The sequence below is a fragment of the Trachurus japonicus genome, chromosome 16 (assembly GCF_045865225.1).
Source record: "Trachurus japonicus isolate A0001 chromosome 16, Traja_1.0".
In the NCBI taxonomy this organism is placed as follows: Eukaryota; Metazoa; Chordata; class Actinopteri; order Carangiformes; family Carangidae; genus Trachurus; species Trachurus japonicus.
Genome location: NC_140922.1, coordinates 34,225,188 through 34,250,928, shown reverse-complemented (window position 1 = coordinate 34,250,928; position 25,741 = coordinate 34,225,188). Strand labels below are relative to the sequence as shown.

The 25,741-nt window shown below is 42.0% G+C and overlaps 1 protein-coding gene, 1 long non-coding RNA gene and 2 pseudogenes across 4 annotated transcripts in view; all 4 read right to left on the bottom strand.

The window, feature by feature from the left end:
* Positions 1 to 25,741, bottom strand: part of LOC146972738 (NACHT, LRR and PYD domains-containing protein 3-like) — a 42,276-nt pseudogene that overhangs the window by 15,843 nt on the left and 692 nt on the right. The window contains exons 2-4 of the transcript XR_015037902.1: positions 25,289 to 25,405; positions 23,746 to 23,812; positions 21,615 to 21,728 (exon numbers count right to left, since the gene is read on the bottom strand). The product of XR_015037902.1 is annotated as an NACHT, LRR and PYD domains-containing protein 3-like (transcript). The remainder of the gene's footprint in view (positions 1 to 21,614; positions 21,729 to 23,745; positions 23,813 to 25,288; positions 25,406 to 25,741) is intronic.
* Positions 4,336 to 9,582, bottom strand: LOC146972741 (NACHT, LRR and PYD domains-containing protein 3-like). Its single transcript, XM_085803147.1, has 8 exons — positions 9,522 to 9,582; positions 9,049 to 9,271; positions 6,721 to 8,506; positions 6,426 to 6,596; positions 5,803 to 5,976; positions 5,507 to 5,680; positions 5,258 to 5,304; positions 4,336 to 4,891 (listed from the first exon to the last, which is right to left on the bottom strand). Exons 2-8 carry the CDS (start codon positions 9,230 to 9,232, stop codon positions 4,356 to 4,358), a joined length of 3,072 nt encoding a protein of 1,023 aa, XP_085659273.1. The 5' UTR covers positions 9,233 to 9,271; positions 9,522 to 9,582; the 3' UTR covers positions 4,336 to 4,355.
* On the bottom strand, positions 10,525 to 11,548 carry LOC146972740 (uncharacterized). Its single transcript, XR_015037905.1, has 2 exons — positions 11,394 to 11,548; positions 10,525 to 10,644 (listed from the first exon to the last, which is right to left on the bottom strand). It is a non-coding gene; the product is annotated as an uncharacterized LOC146972740 (long non-coding RNA).
* Positions 16,392 to 21,183, bottom strand: LOC146972739 (NACHT, LRR and PYD domains-containing protein 3-like; annotated as a pseudogene). Its single transcript, XR_015037904.1, has 7 exons — positions 21,042 to 21,183; positions 18,747 to 20,532; positions 18,435 to 18,602; positions 17,925 to 18,098; positions 17,629 to 17,802; positions 17,335 to 17,381; positions 16,392 to 16,933 (listed from the first exon to the last, which is right to left on the bottom strand). The product of XR_015037904.1 is annotated as an NACHT, LRR and PYD domains-containing protein 3-like (transcript).

Here is a 25,741-nt window from a genome sequence, read left to right as displayed (position 1 = left end):
CGAGTGGCCGTTATAGTGACTTTCACAGGTAAAACAGGTCGGAAAAACACGAGTGGGTTGCCTGGAACGCTACAAAGTCGTAAGTCGTGACTTGAAGCTGTAATTTACGATTTCAAAAGCCTGCCTGGAACGCAGCATTAGCGAAAACGACCGGACCACTTACTTCTGCTTTAATGCACATCTGATGTTGGACATGTCTTTTATTTTGAAAAATAACTTATATTGAAAGGCACACGAGACACGTGAACACATGCAGTTGTAATGCTCCTCCTCACTTTCTTATTATTTGCTCCATTTGCTCTGAATGCAAAGATATCAGTTTCTTATTAATGTGGCCTGAATGCAGTGAATCTTGTTTTGTTTTGTGGGTTTTATTTTGTGCAATTTGATATTTATTCACTTTTGTGAACATGCTCTGAATGCAGAGATGCATTAGAAGTCAAATATATCGTTTTGTTGGTCTCCATTTTGTGCAGTTTGATATTTTTTTATTCACTTCCGTACATGCAGTTGTCATGGTCCCCCTCAGTTTCATTCATGTGCTCTGAAATGCACTTTGCTCAATAAAGAGCAAAAATATTTTTTTAAGGCTTAAAAAAATTCTTGGTTTCTATAAAAGTGGGTCACGACTTAATGACCATGGGAAAATGTGGAGCCCAGAGTGAGACTAGTTGAGAACCCCTGGTTTAATACATTTACATAATTGAGATCAATTGCCCTTGACTTGATTGTGATGATTAAGAAAAAAAAGACATAGCCTAATTAAAGGGCAACTTCGGTTTTTTTCAACCTGGGCCCTGTTTTCATATGTTTTTCTGTGTATGTGAGTGATGGATAATACTTTTATTGAGGTGGCTGCAGTATTGAGCTGGGCAGACAGCCTGCAGCCCAGCTAACGCTCTTCCACGGGGCAAGTGGCTCCCGTCAAAGTGCGCCCTATAAACGGGCATTTTTTTCAAACTGACAGGCTCAGATAGTTACAATGAGTGTCCCACAACATACTAGAAAGGAGAAATGAACGTAATAGTCTCTACCTTTAGCTGGAGGTCGCTGTTTGCTGTGATCTGTGTCCAAATCTTACCACGCCAGAAATCTCGTTCTGAAATCTCGCGATAACTCGCGGCAAAACACCGGTGGGGAAAACTGTTACCTGACGTGAAGAGAAAAGTCCATATTTAAACAGAAGTGGATTGATAAGAACATTATTTTTATATGTGACCTTTTTGATTGTCATGGTGTAATGCTTAGTTATGAACGTTTTCTTCGTCTTAAATCCTTTCCTGTTACAAGTAAAGATTTTAATACGTAACTAAAGCAATCCCTAATGGTCTTTCTCTCCTTATGAGAAACCATTGTCAATATCAAGAAACAATAAGAATAAAACCCCTTCTGATGTTAAATGGACTTGATGTAATGCATTCAAAATGCAACAACAAACATATACTGTACGTAATATTTTTTATGAAAAGAGGAAAATTACTCCACGAGGGAAATCATTTTGGGATAACATCTTTATGGACACTGACTGGAAGAAGGCCTGGACTTTGCCTTATAAGTTTTGTATTTCCAATAAAATAAAAGAGGTTCACATCAAAATATTACACACTATATATCCAACAAATTTATATTTCTCTAAATTTTTAGATATTGAAAACAAATGCAGTTTTTGCAATACAGAACCAGAATCCTTAACTCATTTATTCTTCCACTGTGCTCAATCCATCAATTTCTGGACTCAACTTGAACAATATATAGTGTGTAAAATCAAGATAAACATTATAATTGACTGTAAAAGTGTGATTATGTTTTTTGCCCATGAAGAAAATGACATCACCTTTATTACAAACCTATTCATTTTGTATGGCAAATTTCACATACATAAATGCAAATACTCCAAAACATCACCCAACTTTAGAGGTTTCTTGCATGAGTTCAAAGAATACATGAAATCCCTTACACTAATTGACACTAAACAAAGCATCACATCCATAGATATTTACGAGAGATTTTTCAAAGAAGAATAAAGCTTTTACATTCTGTCCCCTTTTCTTTCCTTTTTCTATTTTTTAAATTTATTTATTTATTTTTCGTCTGTCATATTATTTGTTCATTTATTTATTATCCTTCCTTCGATTGAATGTTTACTAACATTGCTAATAATTTCCTTATTTTATTGTGATTTATTTATTATTTATGATTACTGATAGATATTGGAGCACCTGTCTGTTGTTCTATTGTATAATTGTACGTACAACCCTGTTCTTTGTACATCTGTTTATATGTACAGCTGTTTTCAATAAAGCTCATTGAAAAAAAAAAAAAAAAAAGGTGAAGAGAAACGACCGGAGAATTTACAAATTGTAACAACAAAATGTTGGGCTGCTTTTAGCGCTGCTTTCACAAGTTAGGGCTAACAGTTAGCTGTGCTACAAATGGATGCTGACACTCCTGTCGATGCACTGCGCCGTCGCCGTGCCGACCACAGGGTCTGCTGTGACCACTTTGACCGGGGATGACTACTGCCAGTCAGAAGAAGAAGAGACGTGCTATAGGTAGAGAGGTAGAAACACGTTCATTTCTCCTTTCTAGTTTGTTGTCGGACACTCATTGTAACTATCTGAGCCTGTCAGTTTGAAACAAATGCCCGTTTATAGGGCGAACTTTGACGGGAGCCACTTGCCCCGTGGAAGAGCGTTAGCTGGGCTGCAGGCTGCCTGCCCGGCTCAATACTGCAGCGACCTCAATAAAAGTATTATCCATCACTCACGTATACAGAAAAACATGAAAACAGGGCCCAGGTTGAAAAAAACCGAAGTTGCCCTTTAAGAGATAATCTTTTCTAAAAGCTTTTCAAACAGTAAAAATCGATGTTCTTTGTATATAATTTCAAAGAAACAGAAGTAGAAGTCAGAGCTCGATGGCGACCTCTGCTGGTCAAAAAGCGGTACTGCAGAATGTTTCACAACAATGTACATAATTCCATCTGTACAAACTGAATGTAAATGAAAGGTAAATATTATTGACAAGATTTTTTTTTTATTCTTTACATTTTGAATATAAAGTATAACATTTTCTGTATTTTAATGCAGTGGGCTATGTGATTTTCAGTCACTGATTGATCTGAACTCACACACATCATCAATGATCAGTTCATAGTCTTCATGGTTGATGTCATGGAATCAGTTCAGTTTTGACTGTGACAGAGACACAGTTGGAAAAAATCTGATTAAATTTTATTTTACATACCCCACAGAAGTTTGTTATGACAATCTACAATATTAAACACTCATATTTTAGTCGTTATTATGGATTACAAAAAGTAGCATTGGTTCATTGGTGATTGTATTGTTTTGTTTTGTCTTGTTTTTATCCTCTGTGAGGCACTTTGTGTTACTGCAACGTATGAAAAGTGCCATATAAATAAAGTTGATTTGATTATATTTGATTAATTCCTGTGTAGACCTGTATCCAAACAAAAACATCACTACAAACAAAAACTGAAGCGTAGTGAGCCAAGAACCAATACTCCAACTCTCTGATCAGATGGAGCCACGTCCCCTTCTGAGTTTTGTTCGTTTCAGTTTGTAAACAAAACATTGAAACTCAGCCCCTCCTCTCGGGCTAAGCTGTGTAGCCTCCTGCTCCTGCCAGCAGCCGTTGTCATGACAACAAAGGAAAGGAAATACAGTCCGAAAGAAGCGCTGGAGCCGTGGGCTGATAGCCGACCGTCACCAACACCGGGAGCCTCCGTGTTATGTTGTTATGCCGTTGTGGTGAACTGGGAAGACGTCGTTAGCGGCGGATTCTAGCTCACTACAACGGCCCTAATACATGTTACCAGTGTCGGTGACGGTCGGGAATCGGTCCGCGGCTACACTCAGACTGTATTTATTTTACTTTGTGGTCCTGACTGCTGCTGCTGAGAGAGAGAGACGTGCTAGCACTCGTTAGCGTCAGAGACAGCTAGTGCGGCTAGGAGCCCTGAGCCTCCTACTCTGCTGCACGTAGCTTCACCTGAGCTCCGTCATTGGCTGGAGAGAAAACACAGACTCTCTCGCCAGAGATATCTATGCTCATTTGCGACTCTCTCGCTCCACCCAGAAACGTCCACGTGCATAACAAAACCTGAACAAAACAGAGTAAAAGACCAAAATACAGGCACAGGACTAGAAGCCCATAGGTGACTATTAAGACGGATTTCATTTGTACAAGTCTAATGTTTATTTTTGGGCACAAAACTTCAGACCCAACCTTTAATGTATGTTCGTCTATAGTGTTTAGTGAGTTTCTTTAGTTAAAGCCACTACACACCGGAAACTTGACGAATAAAGAACTGACAGGAAAGATCCTCTGAGCTATTTCAGCTGACACAGTGTGATGGAGGAACCGGCGGCTCTAAACCCTGGGTACACAGGCTCAGTGAATGTGGTGAAGAAGGTGTGGAGATGTGTCAGTGACCTTCCAGGAGAGACTCTGTAGAAGGACAGGATGCCAGCCTCCCAGTCCAGATACACCGCCACCCTGCGGCTACCCCCGGGGGGAACGGCAACAGCAAAGCTCTTGCCTTCATGACATGCAGTGTACATCTGAAAATAACAGTGCAGAGTCCAGGACTTCCTGTTGAATCCCAACAAACAGTTGTTGCTGACACCCTTGCGACCGATGCTCTTGTAGGCTGCCCCGATCACGGCCCAGTTCCCTCCCCACTCCACCTCCCAGTAGCAGCGGCTGCTCAGGCCCTGCTGGGTCAGGACTTGGTTCCAGTAGTCAAACCTGTCAGGGTGGTCGGGATACGGCTGCTGCTCTTTGCCCCAGTTAACTTTTCGGTTTCCATCAGAGATAATGAGGAGTTTGTGGGCGGTGTTCATATCCAGTGTGAGATCACATGCATCTGAGGCAGGAGGAAGAGATCAAATTAGAAATAACACAAGTCTAATATCATCCACCACAAACCTGGAGTTTTGTTTTCTGGTTCAAATCTGCCCACAACCAAGGTGGAAAACTTGACCTTCAGTCTCAAACCTACTGTAGCTCATCCATCAACCAATAGAGGTGATTATCAATCATTGTGTAGGACACTCAGGCTACTGCCATTACACTCGGCAGCTGTATATGGTCTTGTCGACTCTAATGAAATCATCTGTCAAAGTTTCATTATGACCAGGTTTGACCGGTGCCAAAGTTTCTCCCTGTGATCAGCAATGTGACTGCACATTGTGCGTGTGATGTCAACACTGAATCTCTTTTAGTAACTTACATTTAGTCAGTCCAGATTTTAGCCAGCATTCTGCATTGTGGTCAACTCTGTGGGAGAATGTGAAACATGCTGTCAAGAAGATCTGGATCACAAGGTACAGAAAGTCACTTCTCATTAAAGATGTCAGCCTGATGAGGTAAGACTTGTTCTGACCACCACCAATCAAATTTCATTATTTTTTATCCATATCACTGGACTAGTAATGAAATTTTCTTGTGACATAGCAGCACGTCAACAATGTTTTTTTACCTCAGTTTTGCTAATTCACATTGTCCCTCCTCCAGAGCTTCAGAGATGAGCTTCACTCCAGACTCTCCCAGGTGATTGTAGCTCAGGTCAATCTCTTTCAGGTAGGAGGGGTTGGACTTTACTGCTGAGGCCAAGAAACCACAACCTCTCTCCGTAACGCAGCAGAACGACAACCTGGTGAGCAGCAGAATTCAAATTCGACTCAAACAAAAGCTACTAAAATGTAAAGAGGGAAAGCTGAGTGTGTCAGGACAGAGTCATGGTGAGGGACGACCACTGTTCCAGAGTAACGTTACCTGAGTGTTTCCAGTTTACAGCACTCATTTCCCAGTCCGATGCTGAGTCGCTGCACTCCTTCGTCTCCAATGTCATTGTCGCTCAGGTCCAGCTCCTGAAGCTGTGATGAGGAACAGCTGAGGACTGAAGCCAGCTGTTCACAGCATCTCTGGGTGAGACCACATCTGTTAAGTCTGAAGGGACGAACAGAGAAGTCATTAGGACAAATCTTGCAGGGACGATGAGTGGATATTATACCCCCTTTTTGACTGACATCAGTGGGTGTACACAGGTTTTCTAAACACGAGTAAACCCAGGAAGGAAGAGTTTACTCTCGTAGATGTTATGTTCAAACCAGTGCCAATTAAGCCTTTTTTTATATATATATATATAAACCATCTGGGAGTCGTCAAGTTGGTACAACTGAAGATGTGTCCCAGCTCCTTATTGGTGGGGGTCACCTGGGGTCAATCCTGTGCAGAAGACCCTTCAAGTATTAGGGATATTTACCATCATGTCTTCTTCAAATCAAAACTTCAGGAAAAAAGGGGTTGGCAAAAAACACAATGATCTGCTGATGTTTAACTACCGGTGACAAAATATCAGGAACTGGAAGAGATCCAAAAAAATGTATGTTGCTCACCTGAGTGTCTTCAGTCTGCAGTGTGGACTCTGGAGTCCGGGGCAGAGGAGCTCAACTCCAGAGTCTTGTAAGCTATTGTCACTCAAGTCTAAATCACACAGCTCTGATGCTGAGCTGAGAGAGGAGGACAGCGCCTGGCAGCAGGTTGCACTGAGTCCACAGTCATTCAACCTGATGGACAAACACAAAAGACTTGAAGTTTGTATAACATGGAGTCATCTGCAAAACTGAGTTTGATAGCTGTGTGCAAACACTCATGATATGTTATAGATTATAGATTTGAAGAGACACTTACTTTGCTGATCTGGATGCTTCGAGGGCTGGGAGGAGCCTCTGAAGACCTTCTTCATTCCTGGAGTACTTCTTCAGTTCGAACAGCTCTAGATTCTCCTGAGAGGTCAGCAACACAAAGACCAGAGCTGCCCACTGAGTTGAAGAGAATTCATCTGTACCAGAGTCTCGACCTGAGTCCAAGTACTTCTGGATCTCCTTCACCAGAGAGTCATCGTTCAACTCACTCAGACAGTGGAAGAGATTTATACACCGGTCAGGGTGAGGACTCTGCTGGATTCTGTCTCTGATGTTCTTGATGGTTTCCTCGCGACTCTGAGAGTCACAGGTTTGGACCTGAATCTTCAGGCCTCTGAGCAGATCCTGACTGGAGTCCACAGAGAGTCCGAGGAGGAAACGCAGGAAGAGATCCAGGTGGCCATTGTTGCTTTCTAAAGCACAGTCCACTGCTGCTTTGTGTACGTCGGACAAAGACTTTGCTTTGGGTGATTCTCCAGATTCCTTGATCATCAGGTTGACACCACTGACCTTGTACGTCACATGGACAAACAGGGCTGCAAGAAACTCTTGGACAGACAGATGGACAAAGCAGAAGACTTGGTGCTGCAACCAGGACTCTTCCTTGAAGACCTGAGTGCAGACCCCTGAGTAGATAGATGCCTCTTTGACATCAATCCTACACTCTCTAAGATCCTCCTCATAGAAGATCAGGTTGCCTTTCTGCAACTGCTCGAAGGCCAACTTCCCAAGGGAAATAATTGTCTTGTAAGTGTGTTGAGGGTCCAGTTCTTGCTCTTTGCAGTACTTGGCTTGCATCTGTGTGGTCTGGTGTGCCAGGAAGTGGATGTACATCTGAGTCAGTGTCTTTGGCATCTTCCCTCCTCCTGCACTGGCGAACATTTTTTCCAGGACAATGGAGGAAATCCAGCAAAACACCGGCACATGGCACATGATGTGGAGACTTCTTGTTGACTTGATGTGAGTGACTACTCTTTTGGCCAAGTTTTCATCATAAATTTTCTTGTGGAAGTACTGCTCCTTCTGTTGGTCACTGAAGCCTCGAATCTCAGTCACCCGGTCAACATACTGTGGAGGGATGCAGCCGGCTGCAGCCGGTCGGGTAGTGATCCACACACTGGCTTTTGGTAGCAGATTACCTGCAATGAGGTTTGTTAGCAGCACATCTACTGAGGCCACCTGTGTAGCATCACAGCATCTCTTGTTTCCATTAAAATCCAGGGGCAGTCTGCATTCATCAAGACCGTCCAGTACAAACAGGACTTTGTACATCTTCAGGTCTTTGAGTCCAGATTCTTTCAGGTCTGGAGTGAGGACATAGAGAAGCTCCATCAGGCTTGTCTCCTTATCTCTGAGTAAATTCAGCTCCCTAAAAGGAAGTGAAAACAGGAGCTGGATGTCCTGATTGGCCTTGTCCTCGGACCAGTCCAGCATGAACTTCTGTGCCAGCACAGTTTTACCGATTTCTGCGATCCCCTGGGTGAGAACCGTTCTGACTTGTTTCTCATGTTTGGGTAAGGGCTTGAAGATGTCATAACACTTGATTGGTGTTTCTTCTGACCTCGGTCGGTTGATGGCCTTCTCAGTTTGTCTCACCTCGTGTTCACTGTTGACTTCTCTGATGCCTCCATCAAGTAGGTAGAGCTCTGTGTATATTTTATTGAAGGGCATGATATTTCCCTTGTGTGTAATCCCTTCAGACATGTACTCATATGTCTTTCTCATAGAGGATTTATGTTTCTGCTGATATATGTTGAGTGTTCCATGAAACCCTAATTGAAGAAAGATTTATCATTAGGCAACTTAAAGCGATAGTTCACCCAAAATTCAAATTTCACTCATTATCTACTCACCCTAATGTCAACTAAGGGTTGGGAGAAGTTTCAGAGTCGCCCATGCCCATCTATCTATCTATCTATCTATCTATCTATCTATCTATCTATCTATCTATCTATCTATCTATCTATCTATCTATCTATCTATCTATCTATCTATCTATCTATCTATCTATCTATCTATCTATCTATCTATCTATCTATCTATCTATCCATCCATGCAATTCAGCATCACAAAAGCCTTGTGATCAGGTCGACCAAAGTTGATGTACAAGTTTTTTGAAGTACTTACGTAATACATTGCCAAACAGACCCAAAACTACAGAGGATGGCTGACTTACTTTTATTTCAGTAAGTCTCTTTATGTTTGATGTGTCTACCAAATTCCATACATGTAGTAGAAACATATACTAGGACTCTGAACTCACACATAATCTTCCTGAGAGGATATTTCAGTATCAATATTTCATATCTCTTACTTTGCTGGAGGAGGGAGACGTACGCATCTTGTTTCATGGTCTTCAAAACATGCAGGACGATCTGCAGAAATCCTTCTTTGGCTCCAGTTTCTGACTGAATCAGCTCTTCATCAACCTCCTCCTCCTTTTCTTTACCTTTCTCACACTCTCCACTGGAACTGAGGACGTCCAAAACGTTCATCATGTTTGATTTTATGAATTCTGAAACTCTGTGCTCAAAATCCTGAAATAAAGTAATTTCTGTTCAATTATATTTTCCATATATATGATAAAGAGAAACAAGAGAAGGAAGGATGGAAACGTATTAGGGCAGGGAGGCAGGTTTCAGGTCGGGGTGCGGTGGGGTGGGTGAACTGATGTAGTGGGTTCATAGGGGGAAATGCCATGTGATATGGACTCAGGATTCCATGATTCAGGGAGGGGGTGGCTCAGATGTTGGGATTTTCTTTTCCCATTTCTTTAAATACACCCACCTTTTGGTTCAGGGTCTGACTTGAAGCAGTCTGGTCACTGGAAGCTCCTGAGTGTATCCATCTGTAAATACATGTGCAGACTGAAAACACAGGAAGATCTCACACTGACAGTGATGTTTTACAGAAATATTTTATTCAGTGTTGGAGGACATGTTGTCTTTCTCACTGTTCATCAGGAGGATCCCCTTCTCCACTGAACTTCACAGGAAGACCCATGGAGCGGTCGCTCTTCAGGGAGACTCCACTGGAACATGAAGACCAAGGACAAGACTAAACATGTCTCCTCTGACACTTAGAAAGCTTCTTCTCTTGAAGTATATTTTTGGTATTTTATGGCTTTATTTTGGGACAGGGACAGGAAAGCAGGGAGAGAGACTGGGGGAATAACCAGAAGTTGAACTAGTGATCACTGCTTAGGGGCAGACTCTGTCCATACGGGACGAGCTCTAACCACTCAACCACCAAGCATCCGCAAAGCTTCGCCAATCCTTTGGATTCCTCATATGATCGTTTTTTGCATTTGGCTTCATTAGAAACACATAATTAAACACATAATATTTTAACTGACAGCTGAATTTCTAAATAATTAACTTGGCTTTTGATTAATTCTGTCAATGTTTCTGTTTTTATCTCAGTTCCTTCTATTCAACCTGATTTTATTGTGCTTTTGGTAAAAAAATAAAAATAAAATGTTATTACCGTTATTATTAATGTTTCTAACGGGTCTACTCACACATCTTGCAGGTCACTGCTGACCAGATCAGACCTTCCTCCATCTGCTCTCTTGTGTCTTTTACCTTTAATGAAAACAGAAAACAACTCAGTTTTTATTCTGGGAAAGGTCAAATGAACACAGCTCTGAAACTAGTTTGACAGTCTTACAAACATAACACATTGGTGTATTTGTGGATAAACACACGACGAGACACGTTTTATATGACAACTTATTTACACAATAATATGAGTCTGTAACAGTCTGTAGCTGTGTCTGTAGAACATGTCCTACCTCGTCTCTCATCTCCATCACTTTCTGTCTTCCTTTTTCTCTGAGCGTCTCCATCTGGTTTCCTGTCTCCTCCCTCCTCGGGGTCGAGCTGTGATTGATGCAGTTTCTCCATTTCACCTGTAGAGAAGAAAGGCTCTGAAGTGTATGACAACATTTTTTTTTCATCTTTAATTAAACTGTATCTGATATTGGATGGATGAAATTAATGTTAGTGAGCTGATTTTGGGTGACCACTCATCACTGTTTTTGGTGGCTGACAAATATGAAATATAAAGATATAAAATGCTGATGTAAATAGAAAATTGAAATATTTTTGACCTAAGATTATCACATTATCTTGAAAAAAACAAAGCTTAAGTTATACCACTATAAAAGAGTAAAAAAGAAATTAATAAGAGTATGGCCTGCCTAGGCTTTCATACATGTAATATACCATGCTATAACAAATTAAAGATGTAGTGCAACAATAACAATAAGACCATTCCAAAGTTCTGAAAATAACAAGACAAAACAAAACAACAACAACAAAAGAAACAAAGAGGAAAAATGGCAATAAATGTGCGGAAAACATAAACAATGAAAATAAAATAAAAACCTAGATATAATAGAAAAGCAAAAAGAAAAGAAGATGACAACAATAATTGAACTACTGATAGAGATATTTTTAGTCCATATATTAAAATCTTGGATAGGTTATTGATAAACTGACACAGATCTGGTTTTTGAACTAACTTCTAAACAGGCCACAAGTTAAAAAGCAAAACACTAACAGATTGTTGTTTAATTTCTTAAAACCGTCCCTGTTTCTTGTTGTTTTCCTGGTATTTTATCTCCAAATCCTGTCATTAACATTAACAGTCACTTACCTTTTAATGAGTGGAGACGTTGTCGGTGTCTCTCCGCTGCATTTCACCTTCTGATATTAATGAAATGACAGAGAGTCGAGTGACGCAGTTAGATGATACAAGGTCACGGTCACTGCAGAGACCTGATGGAGCCAGAAGACACCTGACACCTGTGGACCAATCCCAGGACAGGACGACACTGGGAGGAGGTTTTTCTTGGTTTAGTTTCAGTTCCGTCAGTCAGAGACTCAGCTGCAGCTCAGTCTGCTTCAGGCTGTTTATACACTCTGTGACCACATCTGAGTAAATTTAAATACTTTGTACAAAGATAACCGGTTGTTGTGTTTTTCTGCCATGTGACTGTCACCTTACATTAGAGAACACCCCACCCACCCAGATCCTCTACGACCCCGCCCTCTGCCAGGTGCACGGTCAGGTGTTCACCAGTCACACAGTGTTTACATATAAACATGAGATGTTTCCCTCTGGTTGCAGCGTTGTCCCAGGCAGTGACCTGGGTTTCAAAAGAAAAATTATAGCTGCTGCGCAGCGATGGGTCGGGTCCGGTCTACTTTTGGGCAAATTTAGGCAATTCTGAGCAACAAACAGGAGAATAGGAAGACAAGACAGTTGACCTTATAATGTCCAATTTGGACCAGTTGAGGATTGAACCCACAACCTCGGGAACCAAAGACCGTTGTCTATCGCACTGAGCTAATTGAGAAGTAGCAGTTCAACAGTGGCTTCACAAATTGAGTAAGCCATTCACTGTCGTGTAGGCAGATTTGAAACCACAGTAAAAAGAAAAATCAGTTTTTGAGGTAATGATATGTATTTGTTAAACATCTACTGTGACTCTAAGATGTTAGGAGCCTTCGCACATAGTCCAGTCCAAGCTATTTGGATTTTTAAAATTAGAAGCTTGCTGTGATGCCACCATTAGGACAATTGTCTTGTGTTTCGTGTTGAGGACAACTGACATTTTGATCTGTCATCATCATCATCACCCTGGCTGGGTCTTGAACTCACAGCCTCTGACACCAAGAACCAGCGCTTAACTCAGTGAGCTAATTATCTGGAAGTGAGACATGGTGTGTGTCTTCTCAAATAGACTCAGGGAGTCAGTGTCCGGGCAGCAGTTGTGAACGCAGATTTCTGTTATCTAAACAAAAATCTGTTAATACATAAAATGCATTTAGACAGCAAAATAGTTTTAGGACATCTGACATTTTGATCTGTCATCATCATCATCATCATCACGCTCGCTGGGTCTCGAACTCACAATCTCTGACACGAAGAGCCACCTTCTAACTCGCTGAGCTAATTAGCTGGTAGTGAGACCTGCTGTGTAGCTTCATTTATCCACTCAGGTGAGCCAGTGCCCGGGCAGCTGTTGTGATGAAATGGTCAAAATGTCAATAATTCAGTCATCTAAACAAAAATCTGATAATACATAAATTGCATCTTGACAGCATGGAAATGTTGGTGATTTGTTTTTAATGATAAGTGTTTTGCTTCATAAGAGAAAATATGATGTTTAAAAATTCCACTCTCACATTGGCTGCAGTTGTTCCCATGAGAGCAGAATTCAAAATGTTCTCAAAAATTCAGTTTTTGAGATAAAATTCTGATATTTGCTAAACTTCATCAACCATGACTCCAGAATATTCTCATTTTTTTTCAGGAAGTTTGAAAATGAATTTAGCAAGAATTTGATGGTATATGTTTACAGTACTGTTTACAGTCAAACGTTTTCATGCACTGTAGGCTCAATTTTTGCTTAATCAAAAATCCGAGAAACAAGTTTTGTGGAGGACAGTCTGGAGATGCTCTGTAGCAAGTTTGGTGACAATTGAGCAAAAATTGTGGGAGGAGATACATTTTAAAAGTTTTACAGTTATTGAAAAAAACAGAGTGATGGACTTCATAATTTGTAATAAGTTTAAGTGGACAAAAGTTTCAGCAGTATTGAGGCTACATTGTGGTGAAGTTTCAACACTGTAGCATCTACCGTTGGTTTGGTAGGAATTTTTAAAGTTTTTAAATTTAAACGCTTATTGTGCCCCCCCTAGGAGGGGGGGGCACATGTCCTTGGAGTTGAGTGAATCTGGCATGGGATTGAACCTTTGTGCAAAGTTTGGTGAGTTTTCGCCCATGGGAAGTATGACTTCCTTGGAAGAAGAAAGAAAGAAAGAAAGAAAGAAAGAAAGAAAGAAAGAAAGAAAGAAAGAAAGAAGAAGAAGAATTCCTAGGAATACAATAGGGTCCTGAAGAAGAAGAAGAATTCCTAGGAATACAATAGTGTCCTGGCAGCTGCGCTGCCCGGACCCTAAAGAAGAATTCCTAGGAATACAATAGTGTCCCGGCAGCTTAGCTGCCCGGACCCTAATAATGTGAAGTCAATCAGGAGATTAAAGTCACACATGTGACAAAAGCGTGATAGTTGAGATTGAAATGTGAATTAGGATGATTATCTAATAAAAAGTAATAACTGTGTGATAAAAAATTCATATTGGAAAAAAATAACAATATCCTAAAAGTTACAATGATCAAATCAAATGATCAAATAGAAAAAAACAACTGATACTACATTGCAAATCATTCCTGACACTGAACCGTATATTTGATATTCCATTGGCTCTTTACGAGCAGAAGAGCAGCACCAGTCTGATCAATCAGAGACTATCTAGCAATTGTAAGTCCTGCCTTCCTGCTTCCATGTGCAGCCTGTGTCTGCCTCTTCCAGTTCATGTGGAGCGACAGAGAGAGACATCAGGCTGCACTGGAGCAAACTTCAATAAAGACGGTAAACAGAGAAAAAGTTGCCCATACCTGACAAGACATGATTTAAACAATATTCCATTTAATTCTGCTCGGAATTGATCCAGATAGCAGTTAAGTGTTGTTAGAGTTTAGCAACTGCGAGCTGACTGCTAATAGTTTCAGCTTGATGGTGACCTCTGCTGGTCAAAATGCTGTAGTGCAGAATGTTTTTCCACAACTGATCATTAACACATCAATGAATTAATGAATAAATAACTCATAATTAATGTATAAATAAATGTTTCACTGTTGCGCTATGGATTTATCAGAATCAAGAGTCAGAATCAGAAATATTTTTTATTGCCAAGAGCAGTAGGTCACTTTACAGCACAAGGAAATTGATGTGGTGACAGGTGCAGACACAAAAGGTACAAAAGATAGTAAAAAAGTACGTAGCAATAAAATACAAATTTGAAGGGACATTGTGTCACTTCTCCTGTTATCTATTCAGGAAAATCGATTGTTTGGTTCTTCAGTCTGTTTTTCATTAATCAGTAATCCCCCCCATCAACAAAGTGAAGTGTTCCTTTCAGCTCTGAATTAGCCGTTCATATCATTCATATCTCCATGGAGCGGGTAAGCTCGGTGCTGCTGCCATGCGGTGTCTCCATGTTTTTACGTTCAGTGGCAGCGTGACGGTAGGAAACCACGGAAACTCAGCGGAGACACCGGAGCTGTCGGCTCAGGTGGAGGTGGCGTCTGTGAAAAGTCACTGCAGACGGCATGGACGTCGGAACTATTTTCTGAGAGGGGGTGCGGGATTTTTGCTCCCTCTTTCACACACACACACACACACACACACACACACACACACACACACACACACACACACACACACACACACACACACACAGTGTGCCATCTCTCTTTTACGCACGCACGCAGCCATTGCGCATCACTGAAACAACTGAAGCTACTAGACCACACAGCCAGATGCAGCATACATTCAGACAGGACAAGACCCACTCAGCTTTAAGATATAGCCTAAACAATATAAACAATGCCACGGCGGGCAAAATGCATTAAATGAGGCTTAGCGTTACCTTTAGAAGAGTTGTATGCGGCGAGTGTGGCCATTAAAGAACAGCGTCTTTCCACTGGGTTGGACATTTCCGGGTCCAGTCTCTCTCAAAGGCCAGCTGAAGCACCTGGACTTTTCTTTTATGAAGCATTGCACATCTGTGGTCCGAAAACACCCAAAACGGATCTTTTCTGAAACGATGATGTCATATCCTGACCGCTCTACAGTACCTGTACCGAGACACACCGCTGTGTAGCCTACAGCTACAGTCTATGGACGTAATTCGGTCCCTCGGACACTGCAGCTGAATCTCGCCCGTTAAATCATTATCGATCGTCACATTTTCACTGACACGACTCGTCAACATTTAATCCACTTGTAATGTCTGGAGTTTGAATACTGCGGGGAAGCTTTCTGTCTTCTTCTCTGTTGTTGGTGTTTATGTGTGGCAGCGCTACAGCGCCATACACGCTCCACACAGGCCTGGAGTACTACAGCGTTTTCTAATGAAATGGTTGGAGTGAAGCGCTACAGCAGCCTGACTCCATACGCCAGAAGCCAGGCAGACTGTATATCACATCAAAAGCATAGGTCTGCGTTATATGAGATAAATGTAAGTCAGATAAATTCTGGTTTTTCAGATTTTTTTTTTTTTAAAGCTAATTCTGTGGATATAGGGAGGCTGGTGGAGTGCGGGAGGGGGGGCGGATGGGAGGGGGTGCGGCCGCACCCCCGCACCCCTAGTTCCGACGTCTATGGCAGACGGCCGTCGCTAACAAATCAGATGTCATTTTAGTCACAGAAGTCCAGAGAAAGCCGGTAAAACAATACCACATCGCCATGACAACATATTGTCACGTGTACAGTATTGTTTTGCCTCGTGCTGACAGACCACTTGTTTACATAGAGGCTTGTTTATGCCGTTACGTGCAGTGGCTGTCGTCCGTCTGCCGTCTGCCCAATTTCACGTGAATGCAGCATGAAAAATATGATTGAGTTGCTTGTGATATGCAACCGCAACGATAGATGGGAGGAATTCCTACACAATATACCTTTAAAAATGAAAATTTGAAATCTGAAATCATAGATACCATCAATGATCAGTTTATAGTCCGATGGGGACATGGCACCTGTTGGGGGAGTCATCACCTCTGCTGAAAGGAAGATCTTCTGAGCTACTTCAGCTAACAAAATGTGATAGAGGAACCGGGGGCCCAGACTCTAAACCCTGGGTGCAGAGGCTCGGTGAATATGGTGAAGAAGGTGTGGAGATGTGTCAGTGACCTTCCAGGAGAGACTCTGTAGAAGGACAGGATGCCAGCCTCCCAGTCCAGATACACCGCCACCCTGTGGCTGCCCCCAGAGCGAACTGCAATGTTTAAGTCTTTGCCTTTGTAATATGCAGTGTACCTCTGACCAGAACAGTGCAGAGCCCAGGACATCTTGTAGTATCCCATCACACAGTTGTTGCGATCACCCTCGCGAGCGATGCTCTTGTAGGTCACCCCAATCTCAACCCAGTTCCCTTCCCACTCCACCTCCCAGTAGCAGCGGCTGCTCAGGCCCTGCTGGGACAGAACTTGGGGCCAGTCTTCAAACCTGTCTGGGTGGTCGGGATACGGCTGCTGCTCTTTTCCCTGGGAAACTCTTCGGTTCCCATCAGAGAGAATGAGGAGTTTGTGGACAGTGTTCACATCCAGTGTGAGTTCACATGCATCTGAGGCAGGAGAAAGAGATCAAATTAGAAATAACACAAGTCTAATATCATCCACCACAAACCTGGAGTTATGTTTTCTGGTTCAAATCTGTCCACAACCAAGGTGGAAAACTTGGAAAACTGTGGCAACACAGATCCCATTCAAACCTGGTATTAACCAACCATCTCTTTTTTTTCTGCATATGAAGCAGGAACTAAAAGCCAATCACAAGTGATCAATAGAGTTGCATTTTAAATATGGTGTGAACAGTTATTATCACTGTTATTGATCACTGAAGGTGCAGATTAATACCAGGTGTGAACTGGGCCACAGTTTCTCCCTCTAGTGACCACTGTTAACGGTACATGGTTTGTGTGTATGTGTGAGTTACAGTACGTCACTATAGAATATTTAAACTTACATTTAGTCAGTCCATGTTTTAGCCAGCATTCTGCATTGTGGTCGACTCTGTGGAGAAATATAACATTCTGTCATGAAAGTCTGAATAACAAGGCACAGAAATGTAAATGTCTGCAGGCTGAGACACCAGAGGCTGACTACCAAGATGCCAAAGGCAAATTTCCACTGTGTTTTTAAACCATTGGAGAATAAAGTCTTCTTATCTTATTCTTATCTTATCTTAGAGTTCCCACAAAACTGATCTCTAATGATATTCACTTGTGATGTAGCAACACACTGACAGTGTTCCTTTTACCTCAGTTTTGCTGATCCCCATGGTCCCTCCTCCAGAGCGTCAGAGATGAGCTTCACTCCAGACTCTCCCAGGTGATTGTAGCTCAGGTCAATCTCTTTCAGGTAGGAGGGGTTGGACTTTACTGCTGAGGCCAAGAAACCACAACCTCTCTCCGTAACGCAGCAGAACCACAACCTGGTGAGAGGCAGAATCCAAATAAACCTCAAACAAAAACTGACAAAATGTAAAGAGAGAAAGCTGAGTGTGTCAGGACAGAGTCATGGTGAGGGATGACCACTGTTCCAGAATAACATTACCTGAGTGCTTCCAGTTTACAGCACTCATTTCCCAATCCGATGCTGAGCTGCTTCACTCCCTCGTCTCCAATGTCATTGTCGCTCAGGTCCAGCTCCTGAAGCGGTGATGAGGAACAGCTGAGGACTGAAGCCAGCTGTTCACAGCATCTCTGGGTGAGATCACATCTGTTAAGACTGAAGGGACGAACAGAGAAGTCAAAAGGACAAATCCCACAGGGATGATGAGTGGATATTATACCCCCTTTTCAACTGACGTCGGTGGGTGTACACAGTTTTTTTGTAAATCAAGGTAAACCTTGGATGGAAGAGTGAGCTCATGTAGATGTTGTGTTAACACAACAGGTTGTTTTTTTTGACTATTGGAAAAGGAACTTTAGTTTGGCAAAGTTGTCAGGTTATTTACTTAAGAAGAAAATGGTTGGAAAAAAACTGAAATGATCTTTTGATGCTTAACTTCCAGTAAGAAAGTATCAGGAACTGGAGGAGATCCAGAAAATGTATGTTGCTCACATGAGTGTCTTCAGTCTGCAGTGTGGACTCTGGAGTCCAGGACAGAGGAGCTCAACTCCAGAGTCTTGTAAACTATTGTCACTTAAGTCTAAATCACACAGCTCTGATGCTGAGAGAGAGGAGGACAGCGCCTGGCAGCAGGTTGCACTGAGTCCACAGTCATTCAACCTGATGGACAAAGACAAAAGACTTTAAGGTTGTATAAAATGCAGTCATCCACAACACTGAGGTTGACCGGTGTGTGCTTAAGGTCTAACAAACAATCATATGATTTGTCATGGTGAGATTTGTAATATTTGCAGAGATACTTGCTTTGATGATTTAGATGCTTTCAGGACTGGGAGGAGCCTCTGAAGACCTTCTTCACTTCTGGAGTACTTCTTCAGTTCAAACAGCTCTAGATTCTCCTGAGAGGTCAGCAACACAAAGACCAGAGTTGCCCACTGAGTTGAAGAGAACTGATCTGTAATCGAGTCTCGACCTGAGTCCAAGTACTTCTGGATCTCCTCCACCAGAGAGTCATCGTTCAACTCATTCAGACAGTGGAAGAGATTTATACACCTGTCAGGGTGAGGACTCTGCTGGATTCTGTCTTTGATGTACTTGATGGTTTCCTCGCGACTTTGAGAGTCACAGGTTTGGACCTGTATCTTCAGGCCTCTGAGCAGATCCTGACTGCAGTCCAGAGAGAGTCCGAGGAGGAAACGCAAGAAGAGATCCAGGTGGCCATTGTTGCTTTCTAAAGCACTGTCCACTGCTGCTTTGTGTACGTTGGACAAAGACTTTGTTTTGGGTGATTCTCCAGATTCCTTGATCATCAGGTTGACACCACTGACCTTGTACGTCACATGGACAAACAGGGCTGCAAGAAACTCTTGGACAGACAGATGGACAAAGCAGAAGACTTGGTGCTGCAACCAAGACTCTTCCTTGAAGACCTGAGTGCAGACCCCTGAGTATATAGATGCCTCTTTCACATCAATCCTACACTCTCTAAGATCCTCTTCATAGAAGATCAGGTTGCCTTTCTGCAACTGCTCGAAGGCCAACTTCCCAAGGGAAATAATTGTCTTGTAAGTGTGTTGAGGGTCCAGTTCTTGCTCTTTGCAGTACTTGGCTTGCATCTGTGTGGTCTGGTGTGCCAGGAAGTGGATGTACATCTGAGTCAGTGTCTTTGGCATCTTCCCTCCTCCTGCACTGGCAAACATTTTTTCCAGGACAATGGAGGAAATCCAGCAAAACACCGGCACATGGCACATGATGTGGAGACTTCTGGTTGACTTGATGTGAGTGACTACTCTTTTGGCCAAGTATTCATCATCAATTTTCTTGTGGAGGTACTGCTCCTTCTGTTGGTCACTGAAGCCTCGTATCTCAGTCACCCGGTCAACATACTGTGGAGGGATGCGGCCGGCTGCAGCCGGTCGGGTAGTGATCCACACACTGGCTTTTGGTAGCAGATTACCTGCAATGAGGTTTGTTAGCAGCACATCTACTGAGGCCACCTGTGTAGCATCATAGCATCTCTTGTTTCCATTAAAATCCAGATCCAGTCTGCATTCATCAAGACCGTCCAGTACAAACAGGACTTTGTACATCTTCAGGTCTTTGAGTCCAGATTCTCTCAGGCCTGGAGTGAGGACATACAGAAGCTCCATCAGGCTTGTTTCCTCATCTCTGAGTAAATTCAGCTCCCTAAAAGGAAGTGAAAATAGGAGCTGGATGTCCTGATTGGCCTCGTCCTCGGACCAGTCCAGCATGAACTTCTGTGCCAGGACAGTTTTACCGATTCCTGCGATCCCCTGGGTGAGAACTGTTCTGACTGGTTTGCCATGTTTGGTTAAGGGCTTGAAGATGTCGTCACACTTGATTGGTGTTTCTACTGACCTTGGACGGTTGACAGCCTTCTCATTTTGTCTCACCTCATGTTCACTGTTGATTTCTCTGATGCCTCCATCAAGTAGGTAGAGTTCTGTGTATATCTTATTAAGGGCTATCGTATTTTGGTGGTATGTAATTCCTTCAGCCATTTGCTCATGTCTCCTTTTCATATAGGATTTATGTTTTCGCTGATATATGATGAGATTTCCATAAAATCCTAACAGGAGAAAGATTTTTCATTAGCCAACTTAAAGGGATAGTTCACCTTTTTTGAAGTGGGGTTGTATGAGGTACAAATGGCCACTAAGTATATCTGCAGTAGAAAGGTCTCTGAACTAGCTGAAGAATCACTTTAAAAACACAGTTAATGATAGGGCTCAACATGGACAAATTAATGACAATCTTGTCTGAGTATCTGGGTATCGTATAAAGATTGGGCCAGTTTGGACAATGTGTGCTTGAATTATAGCAATTTCCTGTTTCATGCCATTGCCAACTAAAATTCAAGGTACACCCAGAATTGCAAAACAGACTCAAAAGTGCAGAGGACATTTAAAATAACTGACTTCCCATTTATCACTGCAATAGATTCTTTGTAAGTCTCTCCATGTTTGATGTGTCTACCAAATTTCTCACATGTATTAGAAACATATGACTCTGACGTCACACACATAGGCCTACTCTCTCTGAGCGGATATTTCAAAATCAGCATCTCAAATCTCTTACTTTGCTGGAGGAGGGTGGCATAAGCATCTTGTTTCATGGTCTTCAAAGCATGCAGGACGATCTGCAGAAATCCTTCTTTGGCTCCAGTTTCTGACTCAGTCAGTTCTTCATCAACCTCCTCCTCCTTTTCTTTGCCTTTCTCACACTCTCCATTGGAACTGAGGACGTTCCAAACTCTCATCATGTTTGATTTTATGAATTCAAAAACCGTGTCCTCAAAATCCTGAAATAAAGAGATTTCAGTTCAATAATACTTTATATTTAAACGATATATGGAGAATTCAGTGAAGAAATCAGTGCTGCATCTTTGTCTTTGTCAGGTCTGCTGGCAGCAGCATCTGTTATACAGAGTGCACATAGCAGGAGGCCAACCCCCCCACAGAGCTCCTTTCTTTAAATACATCCACCTTTCGGTTCAGGGTCTGACTTGAAGCAGTCTGGTCACTGGAAGCTCCTAAGTGTGTCCATCTGTAAATACATGTGCAGACTGAAAACACAGGAAGATCTCACACTGACAGTGATGTTTTACAGAAATATTTTATTCAGTGTTGGAGGACACGTTGTCCTTCTCACCGTTCATCAGGAGGAACCTCTGCTCCACTGAATTTCAGAGGTGACTTCATGGAGTGGTCGCTCTTCAGGGAGACTCCACTGGGACATGGAGACGCTGGTGCTTCTTGTTGGACTCTGTAACCAAAGACTAAACATGTCTCCTCCCATAATATTCATTGGCATTGGCTTATATTAGAATACATGTCCAAAGTAGAGGGAGAGAAAACGAATCATTGTTGTTTTGTTGAAAGACCAGTGTAGTACGATTGTTACGATGCCAGGCCCGCCTCGGCTCTATCTAACCAAACCCTCCTCCCTAAGGTTAGCCCAGCACTTAGCACAAACCTTCCAGTCTCTGCGTGATGTATCGACTTGTAAATGGAGTCTGGTTTCCCTGGGTGAGAACTTCCTACCTGGAGGGGGTCGTGTGTCGTGAAGACTCACCCAGGTTGACCATCTCTTCTGACTCTGGTTCCCTGGACAGCCCGTGCTTGCTTGGTTGGTTTAAGTTTATTAAGTGTGGTTCAAAAGAAAAATAAGTGGTGGTGTGGCGGATGTTGCTTCAGTCTCTTCGGTGCGTCGTAAAGTCACCTTTTTTCCTCTGGTGGCCTCTTCCTCCTTTCCAGTCCTGGCCAAAAATCCCGACCTCCCTTTCGGGAGCAGCTGCCACCAATTTGAGGAGCCCCCCAACACCACGCACCTTCCTCACATGCATGTCAGTCCTTAGCAACCAGTCTCTACTGTACGATCCACTTCTTAACAGCGTCTTTGGCACTTGTTTCTACCCATTTGCTAGGAGTCTCACTGCTCCTCCTCCCCTATTGTGAGGTAAAATGTGTCATTTCCTGTGAGCCAGGGTTAAATGTCGTTGGTCGAGATGAAAAATACTGCAAGAGATTTGTGGAGATGATCGGTCTAACCACTTGACCACCAGGCATCCTGGAAAATGGAGCTTAGCGAAGGTTCAGTCAGGAAGACTCTTTAATACCACTGAGTCGACAACCTATTTTCCCACTATCCTCTCACTCCACCCCTTCGCCACCACATTTAAGATACAGACCATCTTCATTGGAAACTTCAACCGGAGGCTTCCATGACAGAAGGTCTCATCCTCCCTACCACCACCAGTGTCTTGGCCCAGGGGAAGTCTTCTTCAGATGCAAGTGTAATGGAGGTGCACTCACTCACCCATAAAGGACATGCTAACCACCTTGCCAAGCGGTTGTTCACCTCTTGGCGAAGCGGTTAGCATCGTCGCCTGCCGTGCAGGAGACAAGGATTCGAACCCCACCTAGGGCAGGCCGTGAGAAAACACACCGCAGAGGGCCAGATACGATCATCGGCTACACAAGCTTCACATCCATAGATCAGTTATTAAGCTGATCTACTTCCCAGGGTCTAGAGCACTGGAAGAGAGAATAACGACAGCATTGGTCCAATGGCAGCGCCTCCTGGTGGAGGAATATGGGTTTTGCAAAAGCGCCCAAGAACTTACATCTCTGCATTGTTGGTGAATGAGCAAGTGTGGTGTTTTCAATCATTTAAGGACATTTATAGATCACCCACGTTAATAGCATCATTGAGGATCCTTTACAGATAAACATTGACACATTGGCTAGTAAAAAAAAAGAACAACAAAAAAAACAGTTGTCTACATTAACGTTTCAATCTACATTTTGTAATAAACAAATTATAAGTATAATTTGATATGACCAAGACACCTAAAAACAAAAACACGGCCGTTTTCATCAATTTACAAGCAAGTGGGCAACACACATACATTGGAGTGAATGAGTTTTCTGGGCGCTTTTGCAATACCCATATAGTCTAAGCGCCAAAGTTATTTCTGCACAATAAATGTCATTACATTTCTCAAACCTGTCTTCCTTTTATTCTTATTAGTCTGTCCTGATCGAAACTTATTTAATCCTTTGGATTCCTCATGATTCTTTTTTGTATTTGTATTTTATTTTACATAATTTTGTCACAGTGTCAGCAGGAACTCTTTATTTTCATGTTGTCTCCATAACTTTAAGGAGCCGTTAGAGAAGCTCTGTGAACATTTTAAATGAGAGTTGAAAATCTACATATCTAAATTGGGTTTTATATATTATTATTAGCATTTATTAATATTTCTAGCAGGTCTACTCACACATCTTGCAGGTCACTGCTGACCAGATCAGTCGTTCTTCCTCCATCTGATTTCTTGTGTTTTTTACCTTTAATGAAAACAGAAAACATTCTGGGCTGTTATCTATTAAAGGTCAAATGAACCCAGCTCTGAAACTAGTTTGACAAACAGTGAAGATTTTACAGATGATAGATGTGTGCAATGAAGCAGTCTGGCACCCAAGACAAGTTTCCCTTCATGGGACAATAAAGTATGCTTTAGTTTTACCCTAGATAGGGAGACATTCCTGACTCTTCTGTCTGTATCTTGGAGCTCTAAACCAGTGCGTTCAAAATGTGACACAAACTAGTTCCATGTCTGGTATTCAAGAGGAATTAAGCAGGATTTTTCCCATGGCTATGCTACATCTTTACCTCAATTTACCTTAAAAAAAAGCTCTGGAGTAATTGTGATAGTTAACTACATGACTTGCAACTTGTTACGAGTGAGAATGGAGGCTCTCAGCCTTTACCTGGCGTATCATGGTTGAAAAACAACCTTGCATCAATACCTTTTTTTATTTTTTATTTATTGTTTATGACACTTAAGACTACACAGATATATACTGTATATCTGTGGTAATATCGTATAACGTTATCCACTGCTCCATGGATTGATTTTTCACCATCTTTATTAAAAACAAATGCACATGGGCAGGGGAGGGCTAGTAAAACAGAGGGAAAGCGACCGGACTTGCTTAGTTCCTCTTTAAATGGCGTAGCTGTTATCTTTGCAACACAAACAGGAAATGGTTTGGTCTCAAACATAAGGAGTGAAATGTTACAATTCATCCCATAGTCTGGGTAAGTTGTTGTAACACAGCCTGGGCTTGGATGTAACATTATTAAATAAGGATTGTGAGAAAAACCTGATTTGAAAGCTTTTTAATCAACACTTAAATTACTTTTTAACATAACTGGTGTGTGTGTGGAGGTGTATGGGTGTGTTTATGCGTGTCTCAAGTATATTAATTACTGTCAGCCATAGTCTGATCCTAACCTAAACCCTAACCCTTTCATCTTTGTCTTTCAAGACCTAGGCATACTGGAATTCAAAGAAAACATAAATGCAATTAAAATTTGGGTTGGAGTACTAAATTACTGTTAGAACTAACCCAGATCATTTTAGCCATGAACCAGTTTACCTTACGGTTAACAACTTAAACATTATCACCGACAATCTGCATGAAAGACAATTACATAGACACACAATAACCGTGATGTAAGTTTAATGAGGTTAACTACAAAGCAGGTGATGCTGTCACAAAAACAAATGGAAGGCCAAAAAATACTTTCATGCCTCAAAATGAGTTTTTTTCTTCCGAGATTGTCTGTCTTCCACAGGCTGCTACTACTTGTTACAACCATCCCCGGTCTCCCTTATAACAAAATGATGTATAAGTGCACAACACACATACATTACACACAACCTTATATTTATATAATAATGTGTTATGACTGTAATAATGCTGTTTTTAGTTGAGTCTGTAGCTTCCGCTGTAAAAATCAAACATGTTTTTTTGTACCTTGTCCCTTGTCTCCATCACTTTCTGACTTCCTTTTTCTCTGAGCGTCTCCATCTGGTTTCCCATCTCCTCCCTCCTCCAGGATGAGGTCTGATTGATGCAGTTTCTCCATTTCACCTGTAGAGAAGAAAACACAGGTCCAGTTAATGTCTCTGTGCAAACGTGACATGACTGCATTAGGATGACACCAGAATTAAGGAAAAATACATAAGTTTCACGGTTCTGATCTGATACTGGATGGATGGATTTAATGTTAATGAGCTGATTTAGGGTGACCACCACTCATCACTGTTTTGGACGCCTGTCCCAATTCTTTAACATAAATATAAAAAAGATGGAGAGCTGATGGCCATAAGTCTCATTTTGTGTGTTTTTGTTTGTTCAGCAGAGGGAGGTGCAATATGGAGATGCTACAGAATATCTTTAACCTATTATCAAATTATGTGGAAAAAA